The sequence below is a fragment of the Dromaius novaehollandiae genome, chromosome 17 (assembly GCF_036370855.1).
Source record: "Dromaius novaehollandiae isolate bDroNov1 chromosome 17, bDroNov1.hap1, whole genome shotgun sequence".
Classification (NCBI taxonomy): Eukaryota; Metazoa; Chordata; class Aves; order Casuariiformes; family Dromaiidae; genus Dromaius; species Dromaius novaehollandiae.
This window is the reverse complement of record NC_088114.1, coordinates 5,451,229-5,477,317: the sequence shown is the minus strand read 5'-3', so window position 1 is coordinate 5,477,317 and position 26,089 is coordinate 5,451,229. Positions and strand designations below refer to the sequence as shown.

Here is a 26,089-nt window from a genome sequence, read left to right as displayed (position 1 = left end):
CAAAAAGTATTTGAAAATCTCAGTAGCTTTTCTTATTGGAGATTCATTCTCATCTTGGACTAGAGACAGTTGTTAACACTTTTTAGAAAGGTAAGGCTCTGGCTTGCATAGCCTAGTATCTTATTTATTTCCTCCCTCCCTGTACGCTCTTCTTCCCCTTTGAACAGTGGAAGCTTCTGTTACTGCCTGCTTTCTCTGGGAAAGCACTCATACTCCAGTGCCAAGATACTTAGTTTGTGAGATCTTTTTCCTGACTACAAAGGCAAACAAATCTTGAACTATCCCACAGTAACAATGTGCCAGGTTTAGTGTATAAAAATGGTGTTTTAAAAAGATTAAACCAGACAGAAGTAGATTCCAAAAAAAGCACGTAGCTTCCAGTTATTAAAAGACTTTCAGCACTTTTAACGAATTAGCCCTATCCAGGGAAAAAAAATATTCTGCTTTCTCTTTTCATGCCATGAAGACAGTTAGCTGCATGGTATATCATTTACAGAATACTTGATGCTTTTGCTGCGAAAATGTCTACTGTTACCACCTTCTTTTCCTGTTTGGCTACCTCAGTGATTCTAGGCTCTGCTGTGTCTATCCTAGAAGGTCTAAATGCATTTCTGGCACTAAATATTCTTGCCTTTCATGAAAGGGATTTCCAAGAAAGATGGTAGAAATCTTTATTTTTTTTTCCCCCTTCCTGAAAATTTTAAGTCCTGTAGCTGCATAAATACATTGTACCTATGTAATCTGTAGATGTAGTGCATTTAAATGTGAATCATACTAGCCCTCTTCTCAACCTGGCCCATCCTCTGGCTTGAATTTTGTTAATATGAGGAGTATTGCTTGCCAGAGGTTAGCTCAGGTCCTAACTAGAAGGTGAATTTCTCTTTTGTAGCAAACTCCTGTAACCTGCTAGAAAAACCACCTGTGAACATCAGCAGCAGCTGGATTAATTTTAAGAATGAGTCCAAATTAGTGGCCAGGTTGAATGACTCCAAGGGCTTGTATGAAGCAATTTCAGAATTTACATATTTAAAAAATGGCAGAAAAGTAAGACAAAAAACAGTACCAGCTACTTGTATGTCTCTTAGTAGGGCCACTCTGTCAGCTTCTGGCAAGTCAGGGGAGCTAGTTGATTTATGAGGCGTATTATATTGACAGATGCATACTTCCATTATTCACATGCTGGTATGTACTGTGCTGACTCAAATCATTAGCATTTCCTTTAAAAAATACTGTACATCCTCATACAGTGGCCAAGAGCCTTACAGAGTAAGCTCTAGCAAAAAAAAAAGAAGAAGAAGAAAAAAAAAGAAAGTAGCACAGTAAAATAACAGCTAAACATTCAGCACAGTCCTTGCTCTGATCCTGGTTTGCCTTTGAAAATACGTCCTTATTTAAATGAAGCGTCAAGTGTCCTTATTTAAATGAAGCTTAGTTTAAAGTGGAAGCAGTTGTTTTAAGAATGAGACAGTGGCTCCTGGGTGTATAATAAACTTTTAAGAAAAGGGCCAACTGGCTTATCCTTTGTTACTTAAGTGCAAAAGCCTCTCAGGCACATTAGGCTTTTGCATTTACTGTAAAACTTTTTCCTCTTCCTATGCTGCCGCTGTCCAGTTTCTGAGGTACTGTACTTCTGCATTTATGTGCAGGCAAGTCGCCCTAAGGAAGCACTCGTCTCCGTTCCACTTCAAGTAGGGCCCAGGAGGTGGTGCAGTCGCATGGTTCTCAACCTGATAGACCTTAGCATCCTCCTATTTCAGAAATAATCAAGAATCCCAAAATGGTTCATTACACTGTGATTGCGAGCAGGTATTCTGCCAACTTTTCTTTTTCAATATACTTTCTGCTGGTGGTATGAATAGAAACAATAAGAAATACAGCAGGAATACGCTGAACTCTTTTGAAATTAGGGAATGCCCTTAGAAACTATGGCTTCTAGTAAACCTTATCTAGAAGAATGCAGCTTCTGTGGGACATCAAATTAAATCCCTTTAGTTATACACTCAGCTTCTTCTGACACAGATGCTAAAAGCCTGAAATCCTTTGCTATTTTGTATTTTGATGGTGCATTTTTTGGTGCTTTTAGAGATTTTGCTTTGTTAGAGGGATGCATTAGGGACAGCTCAAAGCAGAAATGAACTTGAATAACCCTGTTCTGCAGTGCCTCAAATCTAACTTGGAGCCATTATAGGCACCATACACAATATTTACTGATATGGCAGATAAAGGAGCTCATTTTATACGTTGATTTCCAGTAATCATGTAACCAGACACCTAGACAAGTGTACCTATCTCCATGGTTTTACCTTATGGAGTGGTTTTAGAAAAATAACTGTATTTGCTCTTTTGAACAACAACCCATATTTATCAGGTCTTGGCTGAAAACTGGCTTTTCCTTTGCACATGGGTGTGCCAGATATATTTTTGCACAAGTTTGTGCCATGAGTTTTTCTCGCCATTTGCTGAATCATCTTTTTGTAGTTACAGACTGTAATAGGATGTCAGCACAGATAATCATTTGTGAGCCGAAACAGCAATTCTCATATTAGATTTTTCACAGAAGTCTGGCTTTGTCAGAGCTTTGCATAAGTAGCATTTTCAAAATGTCCCTTGTTGTGTAACGCTTGAGTCCGTAGCAGCCACTGCCATTTTAGTGTCACACAGAGGGACCTCGCTGGCAAAGACTTAGAGCCAGAAAGAGCCATGCAGTGTGGTTGGTGTGCGTGTGTGTGCGCCAGCATCTTTGTCTTCTTTCATGTCACTATCATATGGAGCACTTACTGGCTAGTTAAATGACAAGCGAAAATACTGCTTTTGCACAATTGCATGGCTGAGCCCAGAATGAGACTTAGCAAGGTAAGGAAAAACAGTCAAAACCATGCAGGTTGGTAATCTGTGAGGACTTCTAGTCAGATGAGCCGTAGCCTTCTGGCTTGCTCTTTCTTGGGTGCAGTACTACAGAAGACCTCTCCCCAGTCACAGCAACCTTGAGTCTGCAGACTGGGGTCCCAGTATCTGACAGTTTTGCTGTGGCCAGCAGAGAGCTTGCTAATAGTGCTGCTGTGGATATTTTCAAAAATGTGATCTTTGGGTCCTCCCTCTGATTTCTCCCAGCTTGCGCTGAGCCCCTTCTCCTCTCTTGAGTTGAAGAGAACTTACCACCTCTGGGTTTCCTCTGTGCAGTCCTCCTCTCTTGTTCTGTAGGCAGATTTCTGTAATGTGTGGTTTCAGTACCAGTGTGCTGTTGCTCTTAAATGAAAACCATCTGCTGAAACTGGCCTTCTGTGATTACAGTTAAGCGGATGGGGGATTCTAGCTGACCCATTTTGTGCAATAGCCGACATGAGTGGAAGACTCCCCATTATCATCATGCGGCTTTGGCTAAAGTCCTGAATTTTGCTGTTTATACCCTGCTATGTAGCAATCTCTTTAGTTCTTGCTAAACTACTCTAGGAAAAGAGACTCTTAAAACCTGTCTGTGTAAATCAGGCTGTTGGAAGTCAACAAGCAATTTAGACTTAAAAAAAAAAAAATCCACAACATTTTCATCTGTATTGGTCAAATTTGTACTGTCAGCTAGATATTAGTAATGATGCCATGAAACACATGGTACATGCCACCTGTAATGCATATGTAGCATAGTAAAAGTCTGTCTTATTTCCTGTGCCTGCAATTAAAATGGGTACTTACACCCAGCTCATATAAACCAAGTGGAAATATTAACAAAGTCATAACTATGATTAGACAAAGATTCCACTGCTGTATGTTATTTTCTTGCACTAGCCAGGTGGCTTCACTTAGTTTGCTTAGGTTTTGGCTCTGACCATTCACTGCATTCCAAAATTGAATTAAATTGTGAAAATAAAACACACTATTAAGCTATCTATTGGAAATAAAATAAAGCACCATGTCAAAATTAATTTTCCATGGAAGGAGGAGTATTTTACCTCAAGTGAAAGGTTGATTTATAGCTTTCAGTATGGTAAATGACATCTGTTCATACAGTATCTGTTACACATTTCTGAAAATTTTAATAACTTGTTAATGCATAATGGACAATAATGCCACTTTGTATCAGAGATGTTAAGCTTTCAGGATGAGATTTCTGCGTTTTGTTTTAAGACGATGCAATTAACTCATGCGTCACTTTTTCAAGCACCTGTCATGATGCGTGAAGTTTTTTATGTCTGGAGAGAAAGAATCACTGCAAAGACCATAGGCCACAAACTTCACCTAAAAAATGAATTTCGGTCCTTATGTGGAGTCTGGTATTAATCTACACTAGACTTGTGCCCAGACTGGTGGCTTGATTAGTATTTGATGCATAGTGTATGGATCACTTGCCAAGAACAGGTCATAGTATGTTTTTAATGGCCTTTTTTGCCATTTCAAGCTATGAATATCCTTTGTAAAATACAAACCCCTACAGAAACTCAACCTACAGACTACTAGTTTCATTTAATGACACGTGCATATACTTGAAAATACAGGCTGTATAAATGCCACCAGCATATGCATGTAGAAAAAAAATAAGTATGGAACAATAAGCAGGAGAACATTTTCATATTGTAAGTACTGGTATGTATGTGTGTTCCTCTTGCCACTAGACAGGGTCAGACTTTGGCCAGCAGAAAACTGCTGTAGGACTTTGGTATCGGCTAGTAGCAGCACCCAATATACCAGGAAATCCTGACATTATTGACATTATCGTGGTTCCAGTGGGACCAAGAGTATATCCTGCTTAGAACCGTCTGTAACTTCTGCCAGCATGGTATTTGAGCGCAGGAAGTAACTAATGGATAAGATTTGGGTGTAAATGCATTTAAAAGGTCATCGTTCTTTGTAGTGTTTGTATATGTGTAAATTACAAAGACAGTGTAGACCTAACTGAAAATGAGTGCTTCGTAACACAGCCTGGTATTTGAGTGAGATCAGAATTTTGTTTGTATGGACAATGCTTTTTAGTTAATTTTTTAATATTGATTAAGAAAAAAAAATCTTCCTAGAGATAATACTACAACATTGGAGAGTATATTCTACTCTCCAAAGTTTTAAAGTGTAAGAATAAAATATTCATTGGTCATTTCCACTAAATCGTGAGCTCCTTACTTGAGTCGTATAACATCAGAGGCCGTTGATTTTTAAATAGATTAACCCAAGACTTAGCAGAAGGAATGATATAAGCCTTGGTCCATACTGGTTTATAAATCCTTATTCTGGTGTTTTTGGAAGCAGGTAACACTATTGTACACTTTGAAAGTGAAAAAGATCTCAGGACATCATTTACTTCCCTTTAATTTCTTATATAAGCTGCTTCTATCAATAAGACAACTCAATTTTATTCCCTCAGTAACTGAACTTTTGCAAACATTGGCTGCATGGATCACTGGAACAGAAACAAATAGAAATGTAATGTTACACAGAAAGGACTATATTGGGAAGGTGCAGGCTTACAAAATCTGGTTAGTTTTTCAGGCTGGCTACATTTTTCAGAAAACAAAATCTCTAAGCTTCATAAAAACTACATAATGCAATATGTCACCACATATGTAAACTCTAAACACTATCACTTACTCTGTTTGCTACAGGCTAGAGGTGCTACTGATTGGAAACAGCAGGATCTCGTTTTATATAATATGACGATATACCAACTATTCAGGCCCCAGACCTGATCGGTAATTATCTCTCTGTTTGGTTCTGTTTCAGTCCAGCTCCTGACAAGACCAGCGAGAGTTTCAACTGAGACAGACTTCAGGATGTGGCCTGTTTAATTTTTAACAAATATCACAGCGTGGGCCTTTTTCCAAATGCTAAGGGCACTGGTTTTTTTGGAAGGAAGAAGAAGAGGAAAAAAAAGCCCCTAATTGTATTGTATTTGTTGCCCATCCCCCAACAAATGCAGGTAATTATTTTCAATTATATACACACACACATTAGTAGTTACAAATTTACACCTGTAGTAGATGCTTTGAACACTTGATTATTAGTATCTGTGTGTATAAAATATAACTGTAAAGACTCTTTGCCTTTAAAGGTTCCTAGTCTGACACCTTTAGTTATACTGACTACAATGTTTCAGCATGAATAGTTCTACTGGAGTCACCTTAGTAAGACACTACCTAGTGGAAGGGTGTCATAGTATGGTTTGAATAGAGACCAGATAAAATTGCCAGTACAAAACGTGTCATTTATGAGGAATGTCTCTTCTTTTACTGTTGAGATTACCAAGTGGACTGACTAGAATTTGTGCCCAAAGTAGATGAAAATCCTTCCAATCCGTTCATCCATCTGACCTCATATAAAAGCAGGTTTCAATATGTTAGAAATTAAAACGGTGATCTTTAAATCATTCATGTGATTTTAAATTGCTCTCGTTAACACAAAGACAGCCCATATATTTGCAGCAAGTTTTTGCAACCAGATCTCAAACTTGTTTCAGCTGACATCAGCAAGATGGAAGCACATGCAGAGCACTGATCTGTTACTATCTTGACTGTAGGAGGCCCAAGTACACCCAGAGGTAAAGCTAAAGGGTTAGAGTCTGTATTTCTGGCTCTGCCACAGTCTCCAAGACCTTGAGCAAACTGTAAAACGTAAGGCTCAATTTCCTGTTTTGGCATTAGTAGCTCTTGGGATGAGGTTAATGGTCACTTAATAATTTTGAGGCTCTTTGATTGTAAGGGGAACTTCAGAAATCCTAGAAGTAAATTCACTACAGTGGAGCAAAATCTGTCCCTTGATGATTCACACTGGGGAACCAAAGGGACCGGTTAAGTTTGTTATATTAACTCTCTATTGTACTTAGCAAAACAATGGTCATGTAGTATGTTCATCTGTTCTTTGCATTTGGTTGAGGAAAGGATCACTTGCTAAAGAAACAGAAAGCTGGAGCACCATCTTGCAGGGAGGGTTGGGTGAAACCCTTGGACTGTAATTTGGTAATTCATGATGCTTTGAGCAAGGAGGCATTTGAGCAACCCATATGGTATTGATTTGGACAGTGCTATTTGCTGGTCACGTGCATGGTGCATCACCCTCAACCAGACCAGCAGAACAGCTTGATCAGTAGAAATGCAAAGTGGTTTAGAGTCAAATTTAAAAATCACATCAACAGTATGTTTATTTCTCCAGCAGAATCTGTCTTTTTCACAGTTTTTCAATTGCTTCTTTTCTGAAGAGTGAAGACTTTATTTCAGAGATCTGTCTATAGAAAATGAACATTTTTTTAAAGGACACATTTAAAGATGAAAACTGAGGCCTGAATAACTTATCATACAAATTACACAGATATAAAAGTTCTCTTTCATTGTCTTAACTTACAGTTTATTTTGTACAGAATTCATTATGTTACACATCTAAGACTTACTATATTGTATAAATATTTTGGGTGTGATGTATATACATATTCAGTGTTATAGATTCAGCAATTAATGTATGCATTTCACAATACACTAAAGTGTATTTCAATGTAGTGCACATGAGTTATATTTCAGAAAGGAGCATATCTTCTATGAAAAATTGGTATTTCATTCATAGGGTACGCTACCTTGAAATACAAATATTTTCCATTATATAATGGACTGTTTGTACTGTGTCATATGGCTGTAAGAGTTTCTTGTACATTCTCCAATATGAATTAAGAAACAGCAGCTCAAAACATTAATCTGTGTGGTCCTACATCAAGAGGAGAGCAGGGCACTGGTTTCCTAAACTCTTACTTAAATGAGAAAGAATGCGTAGACAAGCCACATGGTGCTAGGCCATGTAATGTCCAAATGAAAGAAAAAGTTCTGCACAGATGAAAACTAGCTCTTGCTTCTGTATTCTCTATGTGTCAGATCTTCAGCTGGCATAAGTCACTCAGCTCTGATTTACAAGAGCTGAGGATCTGGCATAAGCTTTATTTATAAAGTTCACAAACTTCCTGTATTTCATTAATCCACTGTATGTGTATACAATTTTTCCTGGATATCTCCTGGTATATGTATTGATACTACATATTCTCTTTCCTCGATAGCAGGAAAAGAAACTTGCCCACAATGTCTTTCTGTGCATGCCATAAATAAGATGTACTGTTTATGTAGCATTAAATTACAGGTTGCTTCCCTGGGCAACTACTGAAGTATAAATCTAATTAATCTGTCAGTATAGTTTTTATTTTCTTTTTAGTCAATTCTAGTTTCTTGCTTACATAAATAGTCTGCCTCTTAATCTGCTTGCTTCCTTTGCTTAGTAATCTCAGAAGCAGAGATTCTTTTATTGCCATACAAATGATGGTCATTTAACAGCACAGCAAAATACTGAATATTACATCTGAGTGAATAAGACTTTTTTTTAAAGTTTTTTGACTCATTGATTGAACCAAAAAGAAAAAAATTGGATGAATCAAAATTTTTAATTTTGTTTTCAATAATTTTAATTCATTTTACTTACATTTAAAGTATGCCATAATTTCAAAACTAAAAATTGAGATACTTCATTTAAGATGACTGCATTTCAGTATTTTTCATAGTCATACATCAACTCAGAACTATCATTTTGCATCAAATCTATTCATCTAAATTCTTTTCCTTCTGATTTTGTGAGAAGTAACATAAGCTCTTAAACCAGCATAAATCCAGAATAACTCTACTTGTTTTAATGGCATTATCCCAGTGTTGCTGAGAACAGAACTCTCTCTTCTCACTTCTGATCTTTGTTTCATGTATTGCCATTTTTCCATGTAAGAACTTTCATGTAACAACATGTGATTTAAAAAAAAAAAAAAAAGTGGTTTATGACCCTGCAGTTGCAGATTTTTTTTTTTTTTTCCCCCATTGCCAGATTTGGGCAGGGAGGAAGGGAGTCTTTTCTGTGGAAGGCCGTATGCTAATTCTTGTTTTTTCTAATAATACACCAGTAGTGGCCATACTCCTTAGCTTTTTAACTGCCTGTATTTTGTATTTTAACTTAGCGATGGATGATGCCTAAGTGAGTGCAGATGTCAGGACTCATAACCCCATATTCAGCCACTGTGCCTGATAAGACCTTGTAAGTCCTTATATAAGTCAAATTTGACTATGCTACTAGGTGCTGTACTTGAGCTAGAACTTTTCTAGGCTCGTATTTACCCTTGAGTTTCTACTGAAGAGTGTTTTCTATACATACAAATACCAGCATGGAACTAGCTCTGGTTCAGCAGTAACAGTCCTGGAACCCTGCATTTATAACTCTCTTTGGTAAAAATATCTGAGTGCACAGGGGTTTCAAGCCACATAAATGCTGAAAAAAGCCTCAGGTCTCCTGTGGAGGCTTTTGGAGTGTCCTCACAGCATGTAGAACTGTCCCGCCTCTACATTCAAAGTCTCTTCCGCACGGTAGCGTGCAGCCTGAACATCTATCAGTCTCTAGGTACTATAGCCAGCTAGGGACTAGGCCTCAAGTGCAAGGTCAAGGGCACATCAATATGGCAGTAGAGGGGCACCCTAACTTAGTGATACTCAGTGTTTCAAGCCATATCCCCTGAGGGGGAAATTTCTTGAATAAATAAATAAAGTTTCTGACTTCCATTCCCTGTTAATGATTCAGAAGAGCATATAAGCACAACTACAAGTGCCTTTGCATGCAGTGTGCTGAGATGCCATACTGACTAGGGATGGAGTTCGGCATTTACTGGTGTACTTAGCAGACTAGGGACTACAGTAAGAAATGGGTCACGAAGTCCAGCACACTGCTGTAAGATCATACAGTTTCACTGGTAAACTGATGGAGGTGCATTCATGAAAACAGTTATGCTGTTTGTCCTCTGCAACTTCCATAAGGAGGTTGTTTCCTCTGATTTTTAGTCTAAATTTATTTGTGATCAATTTATATTCATTTAGTCTTGTGCAAGCAATACTCTTGGTTTATGCTTGGGCCAAATACAAAATAACACAGTGGGAAGAGATGCTGAATTTTAAACAAGGATTTTTCTGTTGTTAATACTCAGGATCATAGTATGAAATAATTATTTCCTTGTGAGGCCTGGATCATGTAGAGAGGAGGGAATCTTAAACATCCTGAGATTTCACTTGACCCGCAAGTACCATATCCCTTTTCAAATGGAAGCATCTTTATGGTCAGTTGACCTGCTTAAGACTGGTATATGCCATCCCTTACTATGCAGTTTAGTGGCAGCAAACATAAGTCTCTTATCACTTACATAGGCCTGACACCCTCATTGTCCTTTGCAGTGTCCTCATGGAGATTATAGCATAGTAATTATACTAAAGGTGTTCCCAGATTGGATCAGGATCCAAATGCATAATTTCCCAGAGTATAGGTTGTCTGGCCTGTTCTAAAATCAAGACTGGATTATAAAATTCAAATCTGATTTTGATCTACCTAAAAGTTGGGGAATAGGATATATAAGGCAGTTGTAGTGTTGTAGTTTGGATCTTGTGTTTATTTCACAGGATCCATCACAAGAATATGTACTGTATTGTTTTTGTTAAGCATTTTATAGATTCATTTTTTGCTAACTGGAATTTTCAACATATTTCAGTTATCCTTCAATATGAAAATATATGTAATGTACATGAAATGGCAGCTTTGACTCTCCAGCATGATGTTTTCCTTAAATTTGGGAATAGTCATTTTTTAAGGTGTCCAGTGTGTGTTGTCATTTCTTCCTTTTTTAATGAAATACGACATGAAGATCTTCTTTTCAGCAGCCTTATGGTCAGGGATGTTTTAGGCAAGATCTGGGGTACTAGCCCTTGTATATGGACTTCAGTGTACTGGTAAACTCCATCATCAATGTATTATTTTATCAGTACAGAGTAACACTGGTTTCAAGTCTTCACTTATTTGCCAGGAAATTTCCTTCCTAGTCTATGCATTTCAATACCACATTTGAATTTCTCATTGTGATATTAATATGTGTCACCAACCAAGTTGCCGTTTCAACAAAAGCATTTTTCTTTGAAATACATGCTGTTTTGTTGCAGGTCACCTTTTCAGGTCATCAGTGACAAAAGTAAACCCAAGGCTACTCCTTGATTTTTATTTTCCAGGGTTTATTATTGTATTTACAGTTCCCTGTAAGAAGAGACAACCCTTTCCCAGTAAGAGTTCTAACACCTTTCTATGTCTCAAATATTAAAGACCCACATGGAAAGGAGAAAGATAATAAGTGGTGAAGGAGGTATCTCTATGGATTGATGTGCATGAATAGAAAACTTGGATCATTATAAATATTACTGTACTACACTTTGGTACAACCAAAAAAAATCTTCAAAGAAAAATCTAATGTTCCCTAAGTCAAATAAAATTCATAAACAATATGAAGAACCACATGGGGCTTTTATATGTGTAAAAAAATAGTAAGACTACTTGGCTGTATTGCGCATAAGCAATAAAATCAGATTCATTCAGATCCCTTTTAATGTAAGCCTTGTTTCAGGCTGTAAGCAAGAAATGTCCACTGTGCTTTACAAAGGACGACAACTAGAAAAAATCAATGCAAAGATCCCTCTCATCTCTTATTTACCATTTATCATGAGAGATAAACAAATGAAGTCTCCTCTGAGTCTGAGCGTAGTTGTATTAGCATTTTGCTAGTACCAGGCAGTATACAAAAACAGCCGTCATGTGACACCTCCAACACCTACAGGTAGCTGTTTTAGGGGCACATCCTGGTTTATGGTGAAACAGGTTTAACTCAGCCAGCCTCTTGTACCTGCTCAGTGATATCAAGTTATTATCTCAGTACCTCGAAGGTTGGACTCTCTTGTTCCTATTGCTGACTGGACTGACTGTTCCACCATCCATAAACAGAAGGCATAAAGGTGATTACAAACATAAGAAAGTAGTTTTACATATTGTCTTGCAGTCTTTCCATATAGTCCCTAAGTTCCTTGGAATCACCAAGATTCATATCTTGGCATACCCATTTAATATTATCGTCACTGTCAAATAGAATTGAGTTGGTATAGGGACCTCCATCCTCTGGCAATATTGTTGTATATGAAGTGAACTTTACACGCTTCTGCTTTGGCCCAGAAGAATTTATAGGTTCACTTTTAACTTCTTTTTCACAAATGTACTCAGAAGATCTGAGGATATGATTATGAAGAGTCTTCTGAGAACTTCCATTAAGAAGAAAGTTGCTTTCTTCAAACTGCATTCCTCTGTCAATCATGGTAGTGCACTCCTCTGACGGGAGTGAAATGTCAACTGGGTTTTCCAGCAGTTCAACCTCATTTCCAAGCCAGACCCAATCATGGGAATGGGGGATGTTGCCCTGCTCACTCACAGCAAACCTTTTATGTCTGTACTTCCAAGCAAAAGCCACACAGTTAATCAAAAAGACCAAGATTGCTAAGCAGAAGACACAGAGCAGGGCATACATGCCAATCTCCAAATCTGTTAATCCTCTTGAAGTCAATGTAAGATCATTCGGATTGTTTTGCTCTGGTAATTCTACTTGTGTAGGGAAACCTGTGAAGGCAGTTGGGTTATTTTGGAGCTGGTCATCCTCCAGTGACTCCTGATCAATGGGAGATTTGGAAGTTGTGCTTTTGTTTGCATTGTCCTCATGACTACCAAGAGCTCCGTTTTTAGACCATTCTTGTACTGTCCTCTCTTGTTCTGCAGGCTTCTCTATAGAATTGCTTGCATGGCTTTTAAAGTCTCTATCCACATCATCAATATCATTGGTGCTTCCTTTGTGGTCAGAATCTTTTTGACCAAACTTCACTTTGACACTTCCTTTTCCAACAGCCAGAATGCTCTTTCTCTTAGTCTTTTGACATGGCTCGCTGATGACCATTTCAATTTTAATCAGAGGTCCTTGCCCATCCCCTTCTGCTACTACACTAGGCCATTTTGACTGAAGATTTTGGTGTGCAGACACTACCATCTCATCCAGTGAAGTGATGGTGATTGAGAAATCCTTTGAGTCATAAATATCTAAAGGTGTCACTGATCCATCGCTGAACAAAAGCCAAGCACTGACTATGGCTTCCTGGGGGAAGACAGGGTGAGAAAAAAATGTATAAAAGGTAAGAGACCACACAGTAGACTCTCAGACATTTAAGTTTGTTTGACATTGGCAAAATAAATATACAGTATAACTTTGGTTTATTTTGCTTTTCAAAAAAGAAATCAAAACTTTTACTTTGCTTATTTACTGCTTGCAGGTTTGTATTCTCTATATCACTTAGGCATATGCCTCCTCTTCAAGAACTATCAAAGAGATTGTCATCTACATTTAATAAAAGGCACTGACAAAAACATTTTGAAAGTTCTTTTTTCAGGCTGAAGTAAAAATCCTTTTTTTTCAATGTCAGGACCACATGATGTATTTCCAAAGTCGTGGTTAATTAATTTTGTAGAGGACCTGTAATGGGGAATCTCTGTAATTCTGCAGTTTTCATGGTATATATAATGAATGCGCAGAGTTATTATGGGTCAGAATGGTGATGCTGTTCAGATCACTGACACAGACTAGGTCAAGAAAATACCTGAATGCAATATTTTAAATTTTCTGTCATGCTTTCAAATATATAATATTATGTCAAACATACAAAAGTGATTGTATTTTGTTCTGGAAACTATAGAAACACTCACAAAACTGCCTTATTTTAATGATGGTTTGATTAAACTAATTTGTTTTCTTATGGAAAATTCTGAGTGCTAAAAGGGTAGTTGCAGATTCTCTAGTGACAGAGCCTCAATTCTATAATAAATACAATGAAAAAAATGTATGTGCTTAATTCTGCAGTCTGATCTGAAGCTGTTTAATTCCTCAGATTATATGGTTCAAAACCACAGTAAGCACAAAACTATCAGAAGATTTCAGCCATGCACATCATGAAAAATTCTACAGATGTATCTAAAAGGTTCTTTTGGCTCAGCTGACTCTCTGAGAGTATTAAAGCATAGGATTTCTACTTCTGCTTAAGTAAGTAGCTACACCATATTTTTCTATAGAAAAAGTGTCTTAAGAGGCATGTGCATGCTTTCTACAGCATTTTGCATGCACAGACATGCATATCATTTTCCCTGTAATATGCAGTTCTGCACATTAGTTGTGGAGAGTTTAATGGTCATTTTGTATGGGTATTTGCACCTGTAGGAGTTGGTCATGAAGACAAACAGTCTTTGCTATAGGAAGTTACAGCTTTTCATGCAGTCATACATTATACATGCTGTCTACATTCTTCATTAGATAGCTTTTCCCTGGTTTCTGACAAAACAAAATAAACATTCTAAGTACTATTTTGGATCATACCTGTTTTGGAGTATGAAGGATATCGTAAGCAGAGGTGGTAGAAACAATAGCTCTCTTATTTCCTTTGCTGATTTGCAAAGAGAGGGACAAGCCTGAAACTAGTTGAACTCCTAGATCTGTAATCGTTACACGGTCATCTAGGACTATCACTGTCTTCTCTGCCAAGATGGAATCGGAAAGAGGTGACAGAACCTTGAAAGAGAAAGCAAATGTCTTGTATGAAACAGCAGCTTTCTCTGTGCTATAAGGCAAGATAAGACTCTAGTCAGCATAACACTTCTGATTAATCTTAAGTTTGTCCCATATGTTTATAAGCTATAGTGATGTTTCCCCCAAAACATTATACTCGTTTGCTGTTAAATTATTATCTATACAAAAAATACTTTAATAAGACATCTCATCACTTTAAAATTGCAGCTTTGGTTCAGCTATGGAGTGTAGATTAAATTAAATGGATTTATTTTTCAAAAAAAAGGCATTTTTGTATGTTCTATAAAACCTCCTATAAATGCAGTACAGCAGAAGACATAGTGTAAGGCACTGATTGATGTTGAAGCTCAGTAAGGGAAGAAATAAGAAGTGTACAGAGCCTGGCTGATAGCAACTCGGCTTGACCCCTTTAGTGGCACACAGGACCTGAATGAAATGGAAGTGAGATTTACAAAATGGTTTTGAAAATCCCACTGGGTGTCTGTCTGCATCTTTCCGTGCCAAAATAGTCCTCTCAGTCTTAGCCCTAAGACCTTGTCTCCAGTACCCTCTGAAGGAGACAGCCATTTTTCTACTGATGTCAGAGACACGGATCAAGCCCAAAATATCGGAAGTGTGATTCATCTAACCCAACATCAGCCCTCTACAGAGTAGGTAACTGCATCTAAGCTAGCTGCCTTCCGCTCCTTTACAGTTAAGAGAAGTTTTTAGGGCCTAAGTCCCTTGACCTTTCTGAGATGCTTGCTTTAGTATTAAAGGAGTTGAGCCCTAAAAGTGCCCGTTTCTTTGTGTTAACTACAAAGGAAACTTAAGAGTGATTAACTCATTACAGATGTCTACACTTTATCAGGGAAGCCACAACCCTCCCATACTTTTATTCTGATTACAAAATATGCATGAAGATAGATAGACAGATAGTGAACATAAAGGGATGAATTTTTCAAAGACATTTAGGCATGTAAAGATGCGTGTAGATCCTTAGTAAAATTTTGTAACAGATTAGGTTTTTAAGTTCCCACTTAAATTAAAAGAAGCTAGTTGTGTGGATCATACAATCTGTCTCATTGTTCAGAAAATCCCACTGTGTTGCTAGTCACATTTACATGTATAAATCCCTTTGGAGGTTTTACCTAAGCGTATTATATGAAAATGACAAACAGCAAAAATGAAAAGCTCTTCAGACTTCCTTTACATTTAGCATATAGTTTTTTTCAGCAATTATTTTTCTGAAAATAATTGGATTTTTATAAGGTAAGTAATTATCATTTGTATGCATGTAGAACTGTATCTGCTGCATCTATAGAAATATTTTAGGCTGTACCTGGACCGTGGTGATGCCATGCTCACGACCAACCAGAACTCGGCCATCTTGAAGCTTAGCAATCTTGGGTTCTTCTACCTTCATGAAATCAGTCACAAGGTCAGTGATGTCAAACTGCCACTCAGAACCTAGCATATAGGTCAAGTGGCCTCCAAAATCAGAGGATTCAGCTACAAACTGTGTGAGGACTCGCACCATGGCATGCTGATATTGAAGAGTGCAACCTCTTCCCTTTTTCTCATCATCTTCTTCATCCTCACTGTCACGGGTAGGCCTGTAAACAAATCCATGTTTGTTATCTATATTGCCATGATTTCCCTACAGCCTTGCAAAGCTTCATTTGCATGGCATTTTCATATTAGATTAATTTTATCATTATCTGCTAACGTGAGAAATGGACAACCAGATTTTGGATGTGTGTCAATCTGAGTGCCATGTTTGCACAGCACTGTACAATTTAAAAGCTGCTTTCACTTCTGTTGGTAGATTCTTTGAGTGGGACCTCCCAGCCACTTGCAAATACATCTTTGCTGAAGTTTCAGTGGATCCCCTGCTTGTTCTTGTCTTCATTCACCAATCAAATCCTGCAGAGGTCTAAGGAAAGCAGGATGAAATTTTTATGAGGGGGCAGCTGTGGCACCAACCCCTGTAATAGCTCAGCTGTGCTGGGAGAAGAATTTTTAGCTGCACAGTAGCTACCTCCTAAAAATGACCGATCCTTTCCTCCAGCTGTCCCTTCCCCCACTTCCATTTCCCCTGTCCCCAAACATTTGTATCACTTTTTGCTTAGCTCCTCCAAACTATTATTATATATTCAGGATTCCCTGCTTGGGTAACACTGTCCTGCCTTATCCTGGAACTATCTCACAGGCTCATTAAGCCCTCTGCCTTTGAGAAATAGACAATGATTTAACCTTAGATCTCATACAGCTCATGCAAGTGCTGGGGTATATTTAAAGTCAGGTAATGACCACATAGGGCTTCCAAAAAAGTCCAAATTAGGCACTTGAATTACCATTCAGGACATCAGTTACTCTGATGTACAAATATCATCTCAGACTGGCTAGACTAGCACTCACCCTTATGAACAGTTGCACCATTAATGACACTTCATAGTTTTCTAACTATCTGTTCTCCTTACAAAATATAACACGACAAAGTAACAGCGTTCTGCAGTCCTTCTATAAAGCATCACAGTGATTTGTACAGTAACAATGGTGGTCACACCTCACAGCTTTTCCCCTAGTTTAAAACCCAATTTCTCATCAGTTCTTTTTCTTTTTTTTATTCCTTAGGACAAATACATAGATTCTCTTATCCTCTTATCTCTTGCAAGTCAGATATTAAGCACTAGGTGGTCACACTTTTACTCATTATGTCCCCATGCTGTGGAATTCATTGCTTAGAAATACTTTGCCGTTCTCCTTTACTCATATGGAGCCTGAAGCCATTTTTATAGCAAGGGTGTGAAATACAGGGTAAGCCTCTTATTTTTCACAATGTTTTGGGAAGTAGTTTTGTGTTTACTGTGTTCATCTTCTCTTTTGAAATACTAGTTATGAAAAACTATTATAAAACAGAATTGCTGTTGTTATAAATTGTTTTATGACAAAGTTGGCAAACTGTAAGCTGAAAATATATCTATAAAAATCCTTGTGCTCTTCAAAATGCTAGAAAGTCCTGATGTTACGGAATCTAATACACTGGAAATATATTTTCAATGCATCATTTGGTAGCAGAATATATATATGTGTGTGCAGAATATATTATATATATATATATATATATATATATATATACACGCACACACATTCAATCTCAAGTAAATGGTATTTGGTATAGCTATTTTGGTTTTGTGTGTGCATTTAAAACAACAGCATCCATCATTAGTTACTGAATAAAACATCATTGAATAATCACTGAGTTGTTAAGAAAAAAACAGGATCCTAAAATAGAATTTACATTACACAAAGAAGTTATTCTTACAGAATTAGACTAGCTGTATAGTTCAGGGAAATTTCCATTTTTCTTTTTCTTCCTCCCAGCATGAGTTTACATCGGGACTATGAGCTGAAGCACAGCTAGTCAGTAAAACAGCCATAAGGAAAGCACTACAAGAGGGGATATCAGTAGAGCATACCTGGCTCATGCCTGTTTAGATCCCTTTTGGCTGTATAATGCTGTAAAAGAGTTCATGAACTCCTTAATATTCCCAGTTCCAATGGTGCTTTGTTAGTATATTCTGACATTCTTCAGCTAGGCTATACCAATAGCCCAGCTCTGAATACTCCCAGGCTTTGGGACAACCAGGTGTAGCTCTGAGATTTGGGGCGTGCACCTACTTTTGGTAACACAGACGTTAACCTTAGTACCTGTGCAGAACTGGAAAAGGATGTGCAGGAGCTATTCAGCTGAAAAGTACCTGTGGGATTTGGGGGAAATGAGACACAGAACCACCGTTCTGTGGCTTAAGAAGAATGTTTGGATGTTCAGTATTCACATTTAATTATTCTGTTTTATACATGTGTTTTTTTCTTTACTTTCACACCACCAGATGTTTTACTCGGTTTGATCCAATGTGTTACTTTTATTCATGTTTATGTGTGTACTTGCTTGTTTTTACTTTCCCTGTCTAAAACTTTAGACTGTGGGATTGTTTAAGAGGAAATGCATTCAAAACAACATGGGGAGCGAGATTGTTTCAGCCCCAGTCCCACACAGCTCAGAAATGTGAGCTGTGGAAAGACTGGCCAGAGATGAAGGAGTGTTGCCTAAGGACACATATGCTAAATACGTGTCCTAAATGCTGTCCTTATTACCGTGATTTGGGCTATGTGAGCAGCCAGTACTACCAACCAAAATAAGATCAAGTCTGAGTCCTTCCTTGCGGTATTTCTAGCAGACAAAGATAAGGGCTCCATTTCACTACAAAAATATTTATAGTTGTTTGCATCTGTACATTTCTCCTTGAGAGTTGATCATTCCTATTGCATGCAAATACAGAACATCAGAAAGGCATCTGCCCTTTAACCACGGAGTGGCCAAGGCGCTTTCTTATGTCAGCGCAAAGAAAAAAGAGACATGTTTGAATTTTCAACACAAGCTTGCGAGTCTGGATTTACCAGGTACCAACTCAGTTTCTTTTTTTAAACAAATGATGGCCATTTCCACTTCAAAGCCACAAATCCCTGTTTCAGTTAAGAAGACAGAGCATTTCAGCGCTTTGTCTCCCTGGACCCAACAAAATATTTGAAATCCATTAAATTACGCAGTTCCCTTTACGGTATTAAACTTTTTGTTACAGTGTTTTTAGTAGGCTTAAAATCCTTCCTTAAGCGGTGAGCTCGTTTTCTTTTTAAGACATGTCCTCATGAATATAAGCTATTGCTGCATATTGTGCTTTTTCCTCTTGGTCATTTCTGAGGTTAGCTCTGGATATCTCTCAGAATCCTTCTTATCCTGTTTCTTGGTGCTTCTCAAACTTGCTTGGAAGATTTTTTTTGCTTTTCTGGAGTGAATCAAGGTTGCCAGAATTACATTTAATTTACATTTCACACAGAGCCTTTGCCAGAGAGCTGAGTTAAAAAAGCAGCCCTGTTACAAGAGTGCCTGCTAGCACTGATCTAATCAGTGATCTGTCAACTTTCTATTACAGACACTGTCCATGAGCAGTTTAGGTGCGTCTTTTAATTTGCACCACACTCAAACTATGCATCAGGTTATTGGCCAGATGCTAATTTTCTGTGTAAAACTCCCCTGAAGAAATCAGTTTTGCAGGTTTTGAATTTGAAATACCCATTAAAGAGAGGCATGTGTTTAAAAGATACTTGCAGCACCCCTAATTGAAAAAAAAAATCAAACTATTTCAGATACAAAATTAAAGTTGATTTAGTGGAAGCTACAGAAATAAGTTGCACGTAGCTCCATTCACAGTTCCAATAAGAAATGCAATTTGGTACCTTTACAGTTCCTGGGGGGAAAAAAAAGTCTACCCCTTTAAAAAAAAAAAAGGAAAAAAACATGACCTTATCTCCATGGGATATAATACTCAATTAACTAAGGGAGTGAAGTCACAGTGTGTTCAAACTGTGTGTGGATGTTCTTATTCACAAATGAAATGGTTTGAATCCACTTTCACTTAATTCATATTAAAGGATGGCGTTATTTCTGAGTGATAGCATTCACACAGACATTTAACTAAAGCAGTGTAATTTTCCCTTCATTTAACCCAGGCTAACTTTCCTGCTTTTGTCTCTAGTAGACGGGACCACAGTAGGTCTGCCACTTGAGTAACCACTGGCCCAACAGACTGCCATTCACAGGCAATACCATCTTTGGCTTAAACATGCTTTGACCATGCTTTGGCTTTAGCAGATTTTGAAGGCTAATGCTACTTTGAGGTTTGCAGTCACTGTCACTTAGTAATGGCTTTACTAGCTATTGTTCGCTAAGGCCAGGTGCTAGTTAAAGTCCAGCAAACTATATGCCTGGTACTGAAGCATATGCTGCAGACATACTGTGTGATGTCGGCCTCATGAAACAATGTGCTATCCCAGTTGGCAAACATTTATTTAAATTAAATTTCCAGCTAACTCTGTGAGTCTTTAGCCATGCAATTCCTATTAATGCAAGTTGAAGCCACTCATCCCATGCAAATATCTGTGCATAGAGGCAGTGCAAGAACTTCAGAGAGAGATTAATTATTTTCCAGATGCATAAGGAATCAAAATAAATGTTCTTGTTGGACTGTCGGAGTCTGCCCGGACCTCTTCTTCAGTCTAATATTTGACTTTAATTTAAATATACGCCTTTCATTTGCTGAGATTGTGGGCTTTTCTGCAGCACATTCCAAGAGTAGACTTTTATTAGCCCATGACAGCTCAAGGACCCTGTACCATACATTACTCACGAGCTGATCTATGGACCTGACTTTCCTCTGGAAAAGATGGTTGTTCATATCTATAGTAGCACATGCCATAGATAAGTTCTCCTCTAAATAAGAATAAATGTTTGCCATATATTTACAAATTGATCAAGTGAGCCATATTTCTACCCTTACCTAGGGGAGATTGTTTTTCTTTTCAGTTTCTTGCAAAAAAGCAGCCTGGTCATTTTTTTTCTGTTCTTTTAGCAAGTTATTGCTCTTACACCAGTTCAGACCAGGTAAAAACTGATGCTCAGTTCAAATGGAGCTACATGTTCAGCGTTTTTATAGTTTTTGTAAAGACCCTGTCTTTTTCTTTACTTTGAGGAAACTGTTCAAGAAGTTAGGTAAGCAAACATCTCAGTAATCACCTGCATTTTACAATTACAAACGTGAAAGGGTTTATAGGGAGAGCCAATAGATTCTGTTAGATCAGCCAGCATCATGGGCAAGAACAGATATAATTTGGGGCATGTGAATGGTTTTTCAAGTGTGAAATAGAAGCAGCTAAATTCAGGCGATGAACAGACATGCTGAGGCAGTAGTTTCACAAACATTTCTTTTGATGACAGCACCAGTAAAGACATTTCAAAGATTACTGTGAACCCTGTTACATTTCGCCATCTGGCTCAGCCCCTCAGACAACTGAACCAGCATGGCCACACTGAGCATGTGGGAAGGAGCCAATGGGGGAACTATTGGAGGTGAAAGAAGGGTTCAAGGTTGCTTAAGTTTGTCTGCATAATCGCACTAAGAAATGCTCAAAAACTGCACCTTGTCTTTATTGATGAATTAGCCTATAGCAAGGTTTAGTTCTTGCGGAGCACAGGTGATCTTAACAAGGGAGTGGCGTGAAGGCATTAATCCTAGCGGACAGGCGAAAAAGAGAAAACTGTTTTGTCTGTAGTGAGGTGAAGAATGAAAAGGATACATTACAATCCTTCTATGACTAAATCTGAGGACAGTGACATAGTTGCAGGTGTCCTGTAGGCAGTGTGTAACTGAACCTAATTTCAAAACTGCCTAAGAATACTGACAAGGACTTCCAAAACAATCCAAGAGTTAGATGCCCTCTTCTTCTACACACACAAAAGAACCTGGCACACTTTTAGTTTCCTTTAAGGATAGGTCTCAAAAACCTCATGCAAATTGCAAATACTGATTATATAGCAATATAATGCTATAGCTACTGTACTTGTTGGGAAGTGGTTGGATTTTGTCTAAAAAGATTAAAGCGCGCTCTCTTTCAAACCTGTTCTCAGAGTTCACACAAGACAACCTTCTCACTGTTTAGCATTAACACTGTATTATACATACTGGGCAACATGAAGAATTACAGGCAGAACCATTGTTCAGCAAGTGTGGCCTTCTGATTAAATCACTTAATTAAGATTCAGGAAACCAACATTCAGCTCCTTACTGTAGCCCAAATGTCCTATGTGACACTGGTCATGGCACAATCTTTGTGCTTCAGGTCACCACGTAAAAATTCATTATATAAACTCCCCTTGTGCTTAGATATATGGGGAAATAGTTAACTATGAGGGAGATGGAGGTATAGAAGAAACTTTACAGGGAGATTAAAAATTAGAAAAAGAACAAAATGGAAAAGACATTAAGTCTCAGGTAAAACACAGCCAAATATGAAAAATTTAAAATCTAAAGTACAAAGTAAATGTCAGTGAGAGCAAAATAATGCTAGTCCTAGATTACCGATTGATTTAGAATATCACCAGAAGTTAAAAAATTCAGATGAAATTTCTGTAAAACATAAGCTAACTTATTTCTACTTGAAACCTTTCCAGTTCACATGTGCAAGGAGTGCTGACACACAATGTCATAAACTACCAGCTGCAATTCTGGGGAATGATACAGTGTCCATACTTTCCCTTCACAGAAAATACTTGCTAAAGATGTGCCAGTTCAGATGCAATCTGAGCAGCAGCAAACGCACATTGGTTGCTGCCTGGCAAACAGAGCAGACTCTAATACCATTATCTTTATTTCAGCTGGCCAAATAAATCAGAACTAGATACCAGGGCATAAATTTCCAGCTCCACGTGTAATGGGTTTAAAGTCAAAATGTCCACGATCGTTAACCAGAGTTGAACGTCTAAGTCGCTGAGCTTGCTGCCAAAGTTTCCTCCTGTAACAAGCATCAGCAACCTAATTCTGCAGCCATTTCCTCAGCAAAATCCCCACTGGCTTTAGCAGGAGCTATACCTCAGAAAGTATTGCAGCACCAGGCCCATTACAGGCAGAAGAAGGTAAATTAAGTGAAACTCTAAGCAGCTGGCATATGTTCAGTTTGTTCATCATCTAGCATATATCTTCCTTCCACAAATGACAACTTTGCTTTTATCACTGAAGCAAACACAAAAGTTTCTATTGTGCCAGATCCTTATCACCTATTTCTCTGTCAGAGCCAGAAAAACCATCCACATAGCCAAGATACAAGTTAGTCCCTTTCCTTTGAGCCCCTTATCAGAACATCTTGTAAATTGTGTCCTTTAATCCTTAGTCTTATGCCCTCATAAGTGTTAGATAATTCTACTCCACTGTTGCCTGTTTGGGCTCTTCCAGGCTTTTCAATAGCTGGTATGTTGCCCTGGGCAAATCAAGTGCTTTAGTTAGACCTGTGACAGTCTTTAGCACTATAGTTGCTGCTGCCAGAAATTCTTTTTCACTGTATTATAGATTTAAGCTGGTGTCATGTCTTGTTCTGCGGCAGTATTTTTCAACTTGGCCTGAAATAAACCAATGCACTTGTGTTCCTGAAAGTTCTTAATCTAGCAAATTGTCAAAATTATGGGTGTTTTCAGTGGGGAAGGATCCATCCACAGTTGTCCTGGTAGAACCTGTTCATCACAACATAGACTTTTACAGGATAATAAGGGTTTTCTTGCCTAAATCAGATCTGCTAAGTAATGCTTCACTAAGGTCTGCTCTAGAGTACATCTATACAGAGACTGAAGAACCATCAAAAGTCCTGCAGGTCTTTCACCTCTGTGCTGTCTGGAAGATTTCACATGTTCTCAAGCAGTTCCATCTGCCTCTTCCTGAGATTGCTGGTTGTCAGGGAAATTTTGTTGTCCTTCCCTTACAAGACCTTTGTAACTGTGGTGCGCCTAACCTGCTAAGGTCCAGTACTGTAGTGGACAATGACAAAAAGGGCAGAGCTAAAATATGGTCAAAACAGTCAGCCTTTGAAAATGGCTTTTAAGAACACATTATTGAGCTCTGAATTTGCTGATCTTACTAGTTAAAAAAAAGATAGTACATCATTCAGACTAATGAGACAAAATGACAGAAACAATATTGTGCAAAATGCATTTTTGCTGCTGCTTTTGAATTTAGAAATACCAAAGTACGCTAAAGAAAAATAAGGAGATAGTAGCTGAGTCGATTAAGGGAGCTGTATACTGCATTACTGTAATGGAGAAGGGATAACCAGGGTCAACTGGAACAATCCACAGAAATGAGAACATCATCTGTATTCAGACAGGTTGAAGAAACTGGACCTCCTGTTTTTGAAGAAGAAAAGATTAAGAGGAGATGTAATTGAAAAGGCCATGTTCCCTTCAGAGTGTTGCATAATAGGACATAATGAAGCTTCCTAAGTTATACTAATGTCAAACACAGAGAAAAAAGGGACAACGCAAGCTCTAAAAGCCTGTATTTTCAGCTAGGCTTCGATATAGACTGGTTTTGCAGTGAAACATTGCACATGCTCAGAATGTTGTCCTTTTAATGAGTGGCAAATGCCAATATTTGGAAGGTCAAATACATGTTTTCCAGGCATAAAAAATCTCTCTGTTTTTACGAACTTTATTTAAGGACTTGGCATAAGTTATGCTCACTGTATGCAGGAATAAGCTGAACAGAATTCTCCAAACACTATTGTGAAACAGGCAAGAGTTACCCAGTTTTAGTGATGGAGAAACTGTGTTTGGGATCTCAGGTACTTAGCCCAAAAGCAACTATGGGAAATCAAACTCAGAATCAGAAACCCTGAACTGTTCTTAAAACTCAACAGCCTTAGATACCTGGATATTCTTCTCTAAGATTCCCCTGTTTTCTTACCTAAGCTATGTCTTGACTGCTAAGTTCAGGATGAATGGCTGTATCCATACTCCATACACTGAGATCTGTATGTCCTCTGGGTCCTATGTGGTGCCCCTTTGATCTCTGGTGCAAGCTGTCTCCTGAACTGTGTCCAGCCATGGTCTTGCAGAGTGTAAGCTGTCACGGAGCTGCATAACATTTAAGTGCTGTGTATGCACAATGTCTGAGATCCCTCATTGTCTCTCTTTCATTCATCAGCGTAGATAGAACCTAAGCACCAGCAGTGTTGAGTTTCACACAAGCTGTGTTATGTATGGGGTGGGAGAGGTCCAGGTTCTTTTCCTCAGGTTTGTATATCAGAATGTGAGATCTGATCTCCTGAGACTTGGTCTAATGCTCCAAGCAATGCCATTGACTTTAAAGGATATAAATCAGGACAGAATGTATCTAACTGATATCATTGTTGGGTATGTTATGATGAAGGCTAAGGCAGACTATTAAACTCATTTGAAACAGGAGAGCTTTAGGTTCTGAGAAACACTCAAAAAATTTGCTGAGTTCTAAACTCTGAGGCCCTGGACATGTATCTGGACTGTGCCAGTGCGGTAAGCATACCTTTTATTGGAGGTGACTGGTATCCTCCAGCCTTTGATCTGGCTAAGCTCTGTATCAGAGATCTCAATCTGCAAGGGAAGCCGTGGAACCCAGACTGTCACTTCTAATTGGGTGGTAAAATGCTGGTAAGTGAAGTTAACAATAGTATCCACTTTGCTTTTCATTTCCTTGCCATTAACAAAGATGGAGTCACATCTGTCAGAAACCTAAAAAAAAAAAAAAAAAAAAAGATTAATTAGGAAATGAATAAAAGTTCCTGAAGAAGCACAAGGAATTATACATCAATCCAAAGACAATGCTAATAATGTGAGTCATGCATATTGTATTTTCAGTTTTTTAATTAGTTACAAACAGTGAAAATGTACCCCAGGGAAACAGTTCTGCCTTCCACAACAGATACGACTCAAACTACAAGAATAATTTCATGATGTTATATAACCTATGTCAGTCTTTTATACTAGCCAAATTAAACTCTGCATGAATCAAACTCCATGTGCATCAAAGTTTATGTTTACAACTTGCTTAAAAAAACTGGAAAAGATGGAGCCATATGTTAGTAAGAAAACGACTGACTCAGAACCATAAAATAGAATCCTTTTCTCTTTCCTTGAGCACTGTAATGCTTAAAGATGAAGATCCCCTTATGGCTCATGAGTAGAAATGCAATAGAAACATTAATTTTTAGAACTTCTCAGTAGTTGTT

The 26,089-nt window shown here is 38.0% G+C and overlaps 1 protein-coding gene and 1 long non-coding RNA gene across 2 annotated transcripts in view; one reads left to right on the top strand and one right to left on the bottom strand.

Annotated features, from left to right (window-relative positions):
• LOC112991847 (uncharacterized) overlaps window positions 1-26,089 on the top strand; it is an 87,355-nt gene that overhangs the window by 52,048 nt on the left and 9,218 nt on the right. The window contains exons 4-5 of the long non-coding RNA XR_003261364.2: window positions 5,704-5,899; window positions 13,770-13,921. This is a non-coding gene — a long non-coding RNA (uncharacterized LOC112991847). The remainder of the gene's footprint in view (window positions 1-5,703; window positions 5,900-13,769; window positions 13,922-26,089) is intronic.
• The window catches only part of TMEM132B (transmembrane protein 132B), a 263,496-nt gene continuing 244,498 nt past the window's right edge, over window positions 7,092-26,089 (bottom strand). The window contains exons 6-9 of the mRNA XM_064522037.1: window positions 25,387-25,592; window positions 15,783-16,056; window positions 14,252-14,443; window positions 7,092-12,982 (exon numbers count right to left, since the gene is read on the bottom strand). Coding sequence (XP_064378107.1) covers window positions 11,831-12,982; window positions 14,252-14,443; window positions 15,783-16,056; window positions 25,387-25,592 — 1,824 coding nt within the window. The 3' untranslated portion in view covers window positions 7,092-11,830. The remainder of the gene's footprint in view (window positions 12,983-14,251; window positions 14,444-15,782; window positions 16,057-25,386; window positions 25,593-26,089) is intronic.